General features: G+C 42.3%; 1 protein-coding gene across 1 annotated transcript in view; it reads right to left on the reverse strand.

Annotated features, from left to right (window-relative positions):
* LOC310664846 (dynein axonemal heavy chain 11-like) overlaps nucleotides 1–13014 on the reverse strand; it is a 215207-nt gene that overhangs the window by 53052 nt on the left and 149141 nt on the right. The window contains exon 52 of the mRNA XM_083414512.1: nucleotides 7609–7710. Coding sequence (XP_083270638.1) covers nucleotides 7609–7710 — 102 coding nt within the window. The remainder of the gene's footprint in view (nucleotides 1–7608; nucleotides 7711–13014) is intronic.

Consider the following 13014-nt stretch of genomic DNA (forward strand, 5'->3'; position numbering starts at 1 on the left):
CTGCAAGTCTCTACCCCGCTTACCTGGGAGCAAGCCCTATTGAACTCAATAGGACTTACTTCCGAGTAGATGTGTAAAGGAGTGCACTGTTAGCTTATTGCACCATTCCCCCCCTTCCCTTTTCTGGAATTACCAGTAAGACATGCCCCTACCCTTACAGTTTGTGCATATCAATGTGATTAATTTTTTTTAAGTGCCAAAATCTCTCTCTCTCTCTTTTAAAGCAGTGCCCTTTTCAAAACAAGGGGAAATTCAGTGTAGTTTCAGTGCCACAGTGATCAAACAGTGTCACATCACTATGGCAATTGGTGCCCAGGCCAGGAATACAGATCAGCTTTAATTGTGCAACGCCTTATTGCTGGTGCATGTCAATCAGAACCTATGAATTGAGAAAAATTTGCTCTGTTCATTCTGTTAAATGATGTATCCAATTAAACCTGTTAGAATTCATGATCTTCAGTCAAGGTTAAATGAAAGTAGTTACTCCTGTCAGCTAGGTGATTAAATGCTGCCTACATCAGGCACATTTATGTGCAAAATTAAAATTTTGGTATAAAGCATGAATCTTTATGCATGCCAGTTAATTATCTTGCAGTTCCTTCCACTTATTAAATGCCCATTGCATTTCTTCTTAATCATTAGCTTCCTTTCAAAACTTGTTTCATACTCTACATTATACCAAATTTCAATGTTTAAATGAAATGCTGTATAAATGAAAACTTCCTCTTTTCAAGGATTTGGCTGTTGCTATGTTACTGAAAGATAACCGTTATTAACAGTTTCCCTCCCCACCCCCCAGTCATTATGCAAAAGATCTGTTTGTGTTGTGCTACAGGGTTCTGAGCCACTGTGATAGGAATCCCTTGTGTTCTTGCTGCCTGCTGGTCATTTCTGCTTTCTTTAAACCTACCTGGGACTTCTCCTGTTCACTAGCCAAGCACTGAGGTAGTGGCATGCAACGCTACAACATAACAATCAGCCTAGCAATAATAAGGGAAAATGCTCCAGACCGACCCCTCCCTGAAAACACAACAGTCAAAAGCCTTAAAATCTACCGGCACGGTTTTAATTTGCCAGAGGAGGGAAAGGGGGAAAGCTCTGTTGTCGTTGCTGTTTTTAAAATGCCACAGTCCCTTATGTGGAATGAGGTGGTGTTGAGGATCAGAGATGGCTAACTGGTGAGGTGCTGCTGAACTCCAGCTCCCATCAGCCTCAAGCAGCATGGCCAATGGTCAAGTGTGAGGGGAGTTGTAGTCCACCCTTGGGAGGGTACAGCTTTCTCATCTCTGATTTGTAGTGGAACTCCATTTCACGTAAAGGACAGCGTGTGTCATTTGACAGCTGGGGGAGGCTTCTTCTTTGCAGACTCCTATCTTACTCTGTCCATCAAGATTTGCAACCTTCCCCTGTCTTCACAGAGTTCTTTGGGGTTTGTTTCTCGATGAATTTAGTGTTCAGAAATGGGTTAAGGCAGTGGTTCTCAACCTGTGGGTCCCCAGATGTTGTTGGACTACAACTCCCATCATCCCTGAGCTCTGGCCTTGCTAACCAGGGGAGATGGGAGTTGTAGTTCAACAACATCTGGGGACCCACAGGTTGAGAAAGGCTGGGTTAAGGCATGGGTAGGCAAACTAAGGCCCGGGGGCAGGATCCGGCCCAATCGCCTTCTCAATCCAGCCCATGGATGGTCTGGGAATCAGCGTGTTTTTACATGAGTAGAATGTGTCCTTTTATTTAAAATGCACCTCTGGGTTATTTGTGGGGCACAGGGATTCGTTCATTCCCCCCTCCTCCCAAATATAGTCTGGCCCCCCACAAGGTCTGAGGAACAGTGGACTGGCCCCCCATTGAAAAAGTTTGCTGACCCCTGGGTTAAGGTTACTGAGCTTCCAAACAGGTGTTGCACATAATAATATCAAATTATACTGAGGATAGTATGCAAAAATTAATAATTGTCAGCATTTGTAGTGCCAGAAAGCAAGCTGATAGTCTCAGATGATCTTTGTTTGTTTGTTTGGGTTATGGTCCAATAATGATTTACTGAGAAATCCCAGTGGTGTGCAGTATTATGTCATTTCAGGAACCATGAGAATTCCCTCTAAGTTGCTCCTTAGGTAATCGGATTCAGCCATTAAACTAGGGGCACTTCCAGGTTCCCTGTATGTTAAACATTCATCTGGATTTGTTTGTGGTAAGGCTAGATGATATTGCACCGAGCAGTGTTATCCCACTGTAGGGATGGGAGATAAGTTCAATTTGCTTCCCATTTAAAGGCAAATTTGCCTAATTAACATTATTTGGAACCATGTGTGAACTGAAACATAGTTATTCCTTCGAAATTTGCACTTCCTCAAATTTTGCATTGCAATTCTCCAGCCAAGTAATGTGTGCAGAATTGCATATACTAGGCTAAAGTGTGCATAGAAATACATGCATCAATGAAAATAATATGAAAATGCATTATACTGGTGGAAACGCTTTGTAAAAACAAGTATATTAAGCAAAAATGCCGGAGAAATTTGCACAAAAATGCTGGTGAATTTTCATGAGGACATTGGAAAAATAAAAATAAAACACAAATTGATGCGGAAATGTAGAGAACAGTACTTAAAACTGGTAAAATGAGAAACGGAGAGAAATCAAAAGTGACACATTGGCCCATCCCTATCCCACACCTTCTATTATATTTTCCCATCTCTTTTGTTATTGCAAAAGTCTGGTCTTTGGGGAAGCAGATTTCCTATGCAAATGTCATTGCCCAACCTGGATTTGGTGGCATGTGAGGAGTCTGTTGTACTTGAGGTTGGTTCCCTGTGGGATTCGAACTCTGAAGTTCTAGGTTTATTCTAAATCACATAGGAAAGCTGCTCAAGTAGAAACTGTTGCCTGCTACAGAAACGCAGTGGAAGGGTGGGCAATTAGGAATGGCATTGTGGAAATGTGGGAGGGGTGGGCCTGGTGGACCAATGGGGTCATCCCTGTTCCCTCTCTTAAAGGTAAAGGTAAAGGTAAAGGTACCCCTGACCATTAGGTCCAGTCGTGGCCGACTCTGGGGTTGCGGCGCTCATCTTGTTTTACTGGCCGAGGGAGCTGGTGTACAGCTTCTGGGTCATGTGGCCAGCATGACTAAGCCGCTTCTGGTGAACCAGAGCAGCGCACGGAAATGCTATTTACCTTCCCACCAGAGCGGTACCTATTTATCTACTTGCACTTTGACATGCTTTTGAACTGCTAGGTTGGCAGGAGCAGGGACCGAGCAACGGGAGCTCACCCCGTCACAGGGATTCAAACCACCGACCTTCTGATTGGCAAGTCGTAGGCTCTGTGGTTTAACCCACAGCGCCACCCACATCCTGTTCTCTGTCTTACATAATGGTATTCAAATTTGTGTGGGGACAATGACTGAATATGGAATCTCATTAAGATCTATTATTAGGTCCTCTAAGAATTAGTCTAATCCCTTACAAAATTATCTCCACTAGTCGCAGCAATCACATAATGAATCCACAAGTTTACTACAAACTGTATGAAGAATATTTCCTTTGCTTCATCCTGAACCTACAGCCAATCAATCTTATGACCCTGTGTTGTATTGTGTTGACTGAGGGATAATCGTTTCACCCTATTTGTTTTCTTGGCACTATGTGTATCACAATTTTATAAAACTTGTGACACATTTTCCTTCGCTGTCTTCCCCCAAACCAAAAGACCCTAATCCCTTCAGCTTTTCCTTGCGGAAAAGAAACTTCGTAACACATGATAATTTTGATTGCCATTTTCTGTACCTCCTCTGGCTTTTTATTATCATTTTTTGAGAGCTACTGTGCAGCGTATTCTAAATGTGACTCCAACAAAGACTGATATAACAACATCATCTTCAATGCCTTTCTTAGTAACTCCTAACGCTGGACACAAAAACAATGTTAAGTCCCACTGATTCCTATGAGAGAATTAAGGACTTGAGTAGGATGCTTAGAAAACAAGTAGACAGCAGCTTCTTCACTGCTGGTGTGTGTTCTCTCTGTAGTGTACCTTATAATTGCCTAATAGTAACAACAGGATTATTGTTTCTTTTCATCTTCAGTATTCGGCCCGGCCAAATTACACAGCGAAGAAATAAAAGGAGTTGCAAGGATAGGACCCAGAAAGGGGTATGACAACCGTGTTGAAACCAATTAGTTCTGGATCTGGCCTGCGTCTTGATGGGGGGAAGAGACCCCCACTTCCAAAACCTTGTGTGCTTTCCTTAGCTATTTGGAAGGAAGACAAGGCATATATGAATTAATAAGGCTAAACTACTGCAAAACTGAGAAAGTTTGTTCTACTATTTTGTTTGCAACAGGATCATTCCTTACATATTCACAAACTTCTAAATAGTAGATAGATGATGATAGATAGATGATAGATAGATGACAGATGGATGATAGATAGATGATAGATAGGTAGATGCTAGATAGATGCTAGATAGATAGTTGTGCATCAAGCCCCCCAAACCCCCGCCCATGAAAATGAAGACGCCAAGGAGACAGAATTTAGTTTAAAGGTTAATGGGCAAATTTAGGCCACAGCTTTATTGAATAAACAAATGTGACTGGCAGTGGCGTAGCGTGGGTAAAATGTGAAAGAAATAAAAAGGGTCGTTTTCACAATGGATAGAAGGGTAGAGAGATTTGTGTCCAAGGATCTATATTGAGTTGCTGCTATTTAATTTGTTCATAAATGATCAGGAGTTACTGATATAAGAGCTCTTGGTAAATAAAACAAAATTATTCAATTTGCTAAAAATGGAACACTGTTTGATTTTGCCTATGTGCAACTGAGACTACTAAGTCATTGTTTGTTTGCTTGTAAAAAAATTGCAACCTGGCGACTGCACTCTAGCAGGCAATGTGGCACCCACTCCTTAACTGCAGACCAGACATTATACCTCTCTCTCTTTTGCCAACTTCTATAAAAGCCCTAACGCACGTGGCGCTGTGGGTTAAACCACAGAGCCTAGGACTTGCCTATCAGAAGGTTGGTGGTTCGAATCCCCGTGACTGGGTGAGCTCCCGTTGCTCGGTCCCTGCTCCTGCCAACCAAGCAGTTCGAAAGCATGCCAAATGCAAGTAGATAAATAGGTACCGCTTCAGCGGGAAGGTAAACGGCGTTTCCGTGCACTGCTCTGGTTCACCAGAAGTGGCTTAGTCATGCTGGCCCCATGACCTGGAAGCTGTACGCCGGCTCCCTCGACCAATAAAGCGAGATGAGTGCCGCAACCCCAGAGTTGGTCACGACTGGACCTAATGGTCAGGGATCCCTTTACCTTTACCTATAAAAGCCCTGCTCCTGTTCCTTTAACATCTAAAAAATATCACTTGCTATTTTTGTGTGTATCCAGTGGTGCACCAGAATTTTTTGAAATGTTGGGCTGAGAGTTAGCAACGGGAAGGCAATGATCTGAACAGAGAGATGGGAAGCAGGGGCTATATCTGCGAGAGAATGTGCACCTGTCTGCACAGATGTGTATTGGTTCGTGTGAAGCTGCCATGAATCATGACTTATGAGATTGTATGTATGGAATGAGATCATGATACATTTGTAGGATGCGACCCATGTTGCAAGTGAGCACTGGGCTCCCAAAAACACCGAGGCGGCTTTGCCCACATGGTGGACCCCTGTCAGAAATGATCAAACCGAAAAACAGCAGCAAAAGTGAGTTAAAAGTCCTTGAATTAAATGTAACTACTAAATGTAACTAGCATTCCACTTGAATGACCAGACCCATTTTTGTTGGTTATTGGACAAATGCAAGAAAATCAATATCTCTGCTGAGAAACCGGAGTTTAGAATTAAGGGGCAAACCCCCTCCAGAACATTCTGAGTTCAAATGCTCATCATTCCCTAGTGTTATTTGAAATTCTTGTTTGGAGTTAAATGGTCAAGTCATAAATAGAATAAATTCTTCACCTACTGGTGGATTTTACAACTTGTTTTTACAACTAGCTTTGAAACTTGGGAAAAGTCACAAAGGTTAACAACAGCTTTATACTTTGTTATTCCTTATCAGTTGAAATAGGCCTGAGAGTTTGTGGGTTTGCTCCATGCTCTACAGTTTCACATTTAATACTCTGTCATGATTTAGTAATTCACCAAACATAATATCAAATGAAGAGGAACTGCACACCTGTATAAAAACAAATGTAATTTTTAGAACTGCTGAGTTTAAAATCAGTATTACTGAAGTCACAAATCAAACAAACTATGCACATTGATTGCAAACACCATTTGTTTGCTGAATTACTGCGCACATCGACTTGAATTCCCTTTGAGTTTACTGGGATTCCTATTCATATAATAATGCTTAAATGTAAAGGTAAAGGACCCCTGACAGTTAAGTCCAGTTGCAAACGACTATGGGGTTGTGGCGGTCATATCGCTTTATTGGCCAAGGGAGCTGGCGTTTGTCCGCAGACAATTTTCTGGGTCATGTGGCCAGCATGACTAAGACGCTTCTGGCGAATCCAGAGCAGCACACAGAAACGCCCTTTACCTTCCTGCCGGGAACAGTACCTATTTATCTACTTAGACATTGACATGCTTTCAAACTACTAGGTTGGCAGGAGCTGCGAGTGAGCAATGGGAGCTCACCCCATCGCGGCGATTCGAACCGCCGACCTTCCAATTGGCAAGCCCTAGGCTCAGGGCAACACTAATGATTCCTACTGTGTTAAAGCAAACTTTTGCCATTTAAATTCATCTTCTTTGTTCATTTAACAGCACAATCCTAAGCATATTTAGACACTGCATATGGTTTGCTGGCAACAGTTTTCAAATATTATTTATTGCATTTTTCTTGAAAAAAGATAAATCCAGCTGAAATCAGAATGTTGACAATACGGGGTGGCAATTTTATGTCAATGTTTTGTGGATGCTGCAAAATCAAACAAACTTGTGTACCTTAGAAGTACAATAAACACCCATCTGGAAACACCTTTACTCCTAGGTAAGTAGTGGAAGGAAACTAGAATACATTTATTTGCTGCTGCATAGCACCTCTATCAGGTGGATCAAGAAGGTGTAGTCTCCCCCAAATTAAGAGGGAGAAATTCTTTTTCCTTTTATGATGGATACTTCTTGCAACTGAAAGCTTAAGCCAGCCTAAATAGAGTGTTCCCTGAATTGCAACTGAACGCTAAATGGAAACTTCGCCATTTATATCAAGGAACACATTTATCTGAGAAATAGGCTAGGCTACAGCCCAAAATGACTGCCACCTCACTGTGTCCCTCCCCCACTTTGTAGCCAGCAAAGCTAAACTAATATTGAATGCATGTCGCTCAAATATCAAAGAGAAAACCCACCTACAGATCCTTTTTTAAAAAGCTCCTAATCAGTGGGTAAATAGGCAATTGGGGTCATAGGAGACAATAACAATAATACTTTGTTCTATTATTTCGGACGAGTACATCAAGCCAAACAAAACACAACAAATGATTATCCAGGCTAGAAACCCTTTCATTGCCTCCAAGAACAGTAATGGAATTTTAAATTTTGACATATAAGGAATGGTGCCCTACGTTTGATATGTAGGAGATAGGAAGATAAACTGAAGACCATAACACTTACATTGAGCTTCTTCCTTATTGACTCAAGTTTTTCCGCCGCAACCACCAAGTCTGCGTTGGCCTGTGCCAGGGCTTGCCGTTTTTGGTCTACTTCGCAGTAAACCTAAAAGGTTAGAGCAGGATACATGTTTAAACTGTGCACTGCACATCACAGAAATTTACCACAGAAAGTGGTAAGTTGATAGAGGCCTGAATTCAGATAGCAGTCCGGAAAGCTCAAAAAGGGTTAGAATCATAGAATCGTTTGAAAAACTTATAACAGTTTAGTGGACACTGTCTAATGAGGACTCAATTCAGTGATTCTAAGCTTGGAGCTTGAAGTTCATTGATCTTCAACTGGCCAGTTTCTCAATACAGTGGTACCTCAGTTTACGAACTTAATCCGTTCCTGAAGTCCGTTCTTAAACTGAATCCGTTCTTAAACTGAGGTGTGCTTTCCCTTATGAGGCCTTCCACTACCGGCGCCCTTCCTCTGTTCGGATTCTGTTTGTAGACCAAGGTAAAGTTCGCTAACCGGGACACTACCGGTTTTGCGGAGTTCATAAACCGAATAGTTCGTAAACAGGTCTGTTTGTAAACCGAGATACCACTGTACCCATTATTTTGTCACAGCCTGACCTGAGATGTGTCCCCAAACAGCAGCAATTTAGAAAAAGAAAGTCTACACAGTTAATTACATCACAACAACGATACATTTACTTAGGGTTTTGGTGGGAAATGAGTTATGTTAGGTGAGGAGTCAGGGTTAGTGGGTACATGCTTACTTTCCCCTCTGTTCCATTTTATGTAATTTTCGACATTACGTTTTCTTGCAGGATCCCTGTGCTGATCACTGCTTGTTATGAAACAGTATACACACATATAACAGTCCATGAGGGTTCGACATTAAAATGGAACTTATTAGCAGGGAAAGTACATTATGTCATATGAACATCCGTTATAAGATGGGATCAAAACACCAGCAGAACTGATCTTTCACACTTGTTTTATGGGTTCAACTGATCAACGTTAAACATATAATAATTAAGGGGGGAAATGTTCATATAATCAGTATGAACACGCCTGACGTTTGTACAAACGCTACTGGCTATAACATACAGAAAAAGAAATTGCCAACTTTTAAAACACACACACACACACGTAAAAGTACCACACTTACATATATCTTTTGGACATGTCCACGCAAAAGGAAAGCAGATTGATAAAGGATAGAAGAAATGTTAAATATGCATCATGACAAACAGTGAAAAATTAAGTATTGCAACCTACATTAATTACATTCTAGTAAGATGAATAGGCTGTTCATCATTAATGAGAACATACACCTTTGTCTAAGTTTTATATCTACCTGTGATAAATGTGCTAATGGCGATAAAATACATCATAGTAGCATTTGAATTAACAGCTCACTAATAGATTGACATATGAGTACGAATAAAGTGTTTAATCATAAACATGGCACCACACCTAACAGCAAGCCCTCCTCTGTGCATATATCAAAGAAACAGAACCCAATGTAAACATTACAACCTTGTTTTAGTTAGTACATACTAAAACAACGTTGTGTCATTGTTTGTAACCACATTGTGCTAAGAATTATAGTTAGAGCCATACAAATTGTAGTGTGGTTTATGGACCTTTTAATTAAAACAGTGATGACAATTTTTGAATGGGAAGGGTGTATGTTGGCTCTGTGCAAAATACACATTGACTCCTACTCAAGTGACAGCAGTCAGATAGTCAAACGCTCCTTCTGTGGAGCTTGATCCACAGTGAGCATAAATTTAAACAGTTTGAAGGGGAGTTGATAGACAACTGCTGAGTGAAAGAGTGCAGATTTCACATCCAGAAAGGTAAAGTTCCATTCCTAAGACGTGGAGGGTAATATCATTTCTACAATACCACTAGGAAATGCCCGTACAAAATAAAATACAAATTTAATGTTACCAGGCATCTATACTATATTAGGGCCCTCCAAACGAAACTTTCTATGTGCATTCAGAATACTTTGTGCTCTTGACATTGGTTGTATCTGTTCTCACATTCCAGTCAATTTGCACCTTCAAAATTTTCTGGATAGTCACATGGCACCTTTAGCAATCCATACATATTCAGGAGCCTTTTGCTGGAAAACCATAGCTTTTCATGCCACAAATGTTTCAATTTTTTGGATACCGTTTTTGTCGCACTATAGGACTATGGTGCCCTGCCAGTGTGCCAAATTAACTTTGTTTTGTTGTGACATATTTCCTGGATACTGGCGTTCTTGTAGTTGGAAACAGGCAAAGGTTTAGCACAGCTGTCATGGCCTTAAAAACACTTTAAAAGCATCGCTACCAATGAGGAATGGCAAAGTAAGCTGTTGGACTATGCCAAAATGGCAAAACTGACTGGAAGGCTCAGGAACCAAGAAGACCAAAACTTCAATAAAGAATGGGGGGAAAATTATAATTTATCTTCTAGGAGACCACTGTAAGCAGATGAAAACGTTAGCAGGATTTTAACAACACTCGTAATGTAGCGAATATCATGGACAATATGGAAAAATACAAAATATGGATTATGAAATAATACACAGTCAAGAGGGTTTACAATAGGACCCATGGAGGGTAAGGTGGGAAGTCCAGAGATTTGGAGAAATCTCAAAATATGGATATGTATTTTGGATTGTTATAAACTAATATTTGTAAAACCAAATAAAACTTATTTAAAAGTGTAACATTGGGGTCATGGTTTCATAGATTAAATTTTAGATGAAATTAGTGTACTCTACTTTTTTTAGATTAGTTTTTATTTAAAAAAATTTAATGTGTTACAAAACCAACCAACCAACCAACCGGGGAAAGTACACCTATCATCTCCACTTTAAATCCGTAGTTTCTTTTTCACAGTTCGTTTACATTTACTGAGAGACACTTTTGTCACAGACATCTTGTGATTGGGGGGGGGGGAAGAGAGGGGAAAGACGGAGGGAGGGAGATGTGGTATATTATTCTTTCATTCTGTTGCATAGTGTTAGTGTAGGGCAGGCATGGCCAAACTTAGCCCTCCAGCTGTTTTGGGACTACAATTCCCATCACCCCTGACCACTGGTCCTGTTAGCTATGGATGATGGGAGCTGGAGTCCCAAAACAGCTGGAGGGCCAAGTTTGACCATGCCTGGTGTAGCGATTTGTGGGTAGGTCCTTTCTTTATATATTTATTAAAATAATACTTAAAGCAGCTTAAATGGGGGGGGGGGAACAATATGAAAATACCCAAACAGCACATTCAGTATAATAATACCAAGGTCAACAATAATATATTCCAGATGTTCCTCCTCTTGCTGTCTCCAGAAGAACAGAATTCCTGGGGCTGTGATTCACATCTCCCAAAGGCTCACCCCAAAATGTTCCTTTCCTTTGGCAGCCACCTGAAAGCAGCCACTCTCCTTCAGACCTGTTTTATGGGAGTGTGCTTTGGACACCAGTGACAGCAGTCTAGATGATAGCTCTAATGGCTGGCTGGCTAGCTCAAGCCTTCCTTAAGTGAGAAGCCTGAGAGACGTCCTGGCAACGAAATACTTTTATTTGTTTTGTTATTTCATTTGCCACCAGAATGAGCAAAACATTTAGCCGGCCAAATTTCTAGTAGCTCTGGAACATTTAAAGATGAGCCAGCCTTTTCTGTTTTTAGGTTTTTTTAAAAAAACATAATAACCATCTTTCTAAAACCTAAAACCAGGGCTGTTTTCCAGCTGGAACTCACTGGAACCCCAGTTCCAGCACCTCTCAGGTGGGTGCCATTGCCATTCTAAGAGAAGAAGGTGCACTTTGGCACCTCCTTTCCTAGAAAAATAGCACTGCTTAAAATGTCATACATTTACTTCACGTCAAGATCCACACAACTGTCAAACACAAATAGCTTAAAAGGTAAAGGGACCCCTGACCATTAGGTCCAGTCGTGACTGACTCTGGGGTTGCGGTGCTCATCTCGCTTTACTGGCTGAGGGAGCCGGCATAAAGCTTCCGGGTCATGTGGCCAGCATGACTAAGCCGCTTCTGGCGAACCAGAGCAGTGCACGGAAATGCCGTTTACCTTCCCGCCGGATCGGTACCTATTTGCGTGGACAGGCGGAGTCCCCAGATCCCGAGTGGTCCCCCCCGTCATGTGGAATAACAACTCAAGACAACGTGCTATGGGATTAATTTGGCCACAACTTTATTAAATTTCAAATGTGGCTCAGGCATTGGGTGTTCTCCCTCCCCAGTCCCCAGCCGGGGACCTAGGGAGCATCAGGGTTATCCAGTGTGTGTGTGTGGGGGGATGGGCCGGCTCTGGAGAACATATGTTCAAGCAGAGATAGCCGCCCCCGTTACGCCGCCGCCGCAGGAGAGAGCAATGACGACCTTTCGGCATACGGTCAAAGCCTCCCTTCAGAAATCCCTTTAACGGGGAACCCTGGTATTGCCGCCGCAAAGAGGAAGATGGACTAAAGGATTCCACCCAAGGCCTGATACTGCCAAAGTTGTGACGTTTTGCTACGGGAAAGATGAAACCTGCCAATGCAGGGAAATTCCTTTCCGGCCCTTTAACAGCGACCTTAACGTAGCAGCACCCGCATACCTGTGAAGAAAAGTTAACCTGCAAAACCTGTGAAGAAAAGTTAACCTGCAAAATAAGACATTAACTGAGGGTGGGGAGTGTGGGAGAAGCTCTGGAGCCAAGTGAGAATTCCCAGGTAAGATCCTCCCTCTATTGTGTGGGCAGGTAATCCCTCCCCTACCTGGCCTGGTCTCCTTGGCAACGCTTCCCCCAGGTGGGATTGGACAACTGACTGAAGTAGGTGGAGACCTCCAGGTATCCCACCTGAGGGAAGGCCAAACCAAGCCTATGCTGATGGAGCCGCTCCAGATCTAGGGGCTGTGCACGTCCACGCAAAGGGCGCCCCCCGTTTTAAGCGGGGAGCAGTCATTATCTACTTGCACTTTGACGTGCTTTCGAACTGCTAGGTTGGCAGGAGCAGGGACCGAGCAACGGGAGCTCACCCCCTCGCGGGGATTTGAACCGCTGACCTTCTGATTGGCAAGCCCTAGGATCTGTGTTTAGACCACAGCACCACCAGTGTCCCTTAAGGCTGTCCAAAGCGTGTATCCATTTTCCTGAAGGTACACTATGATGACACAATGATGAGAGTGACTGGTAGAGTAGAGCTGTGGAATCAAATTTCCCCTCAGCCATGAAGTTTATGGGTTGTCCTTGGGCCAGCCGACATCTTCAACCTCACCTACCTCACACAGTTCTTGTGAGGACAAAACAGGTGGAGGCAGAGCCTTGAACTACCTTGAACTACCTTGAACTCTTTGGAGGTAAAGCAGGGTTAGAACTGTAATAAATAAATATGATTATGACTTCTTAAGCAATTAGA

Source organism: Podarcis tiliguerta, assembly GCF_965153285.1.
Source record: "Podarcis tiliguerta genome assembly, chromosome: 1".
Lineage (NCBI taxonomy): Eukaryota > Metazoa > Chordata > Lepidosauria > Squamata > Lacertidae > Podarcis > Podarcis tiliguerta.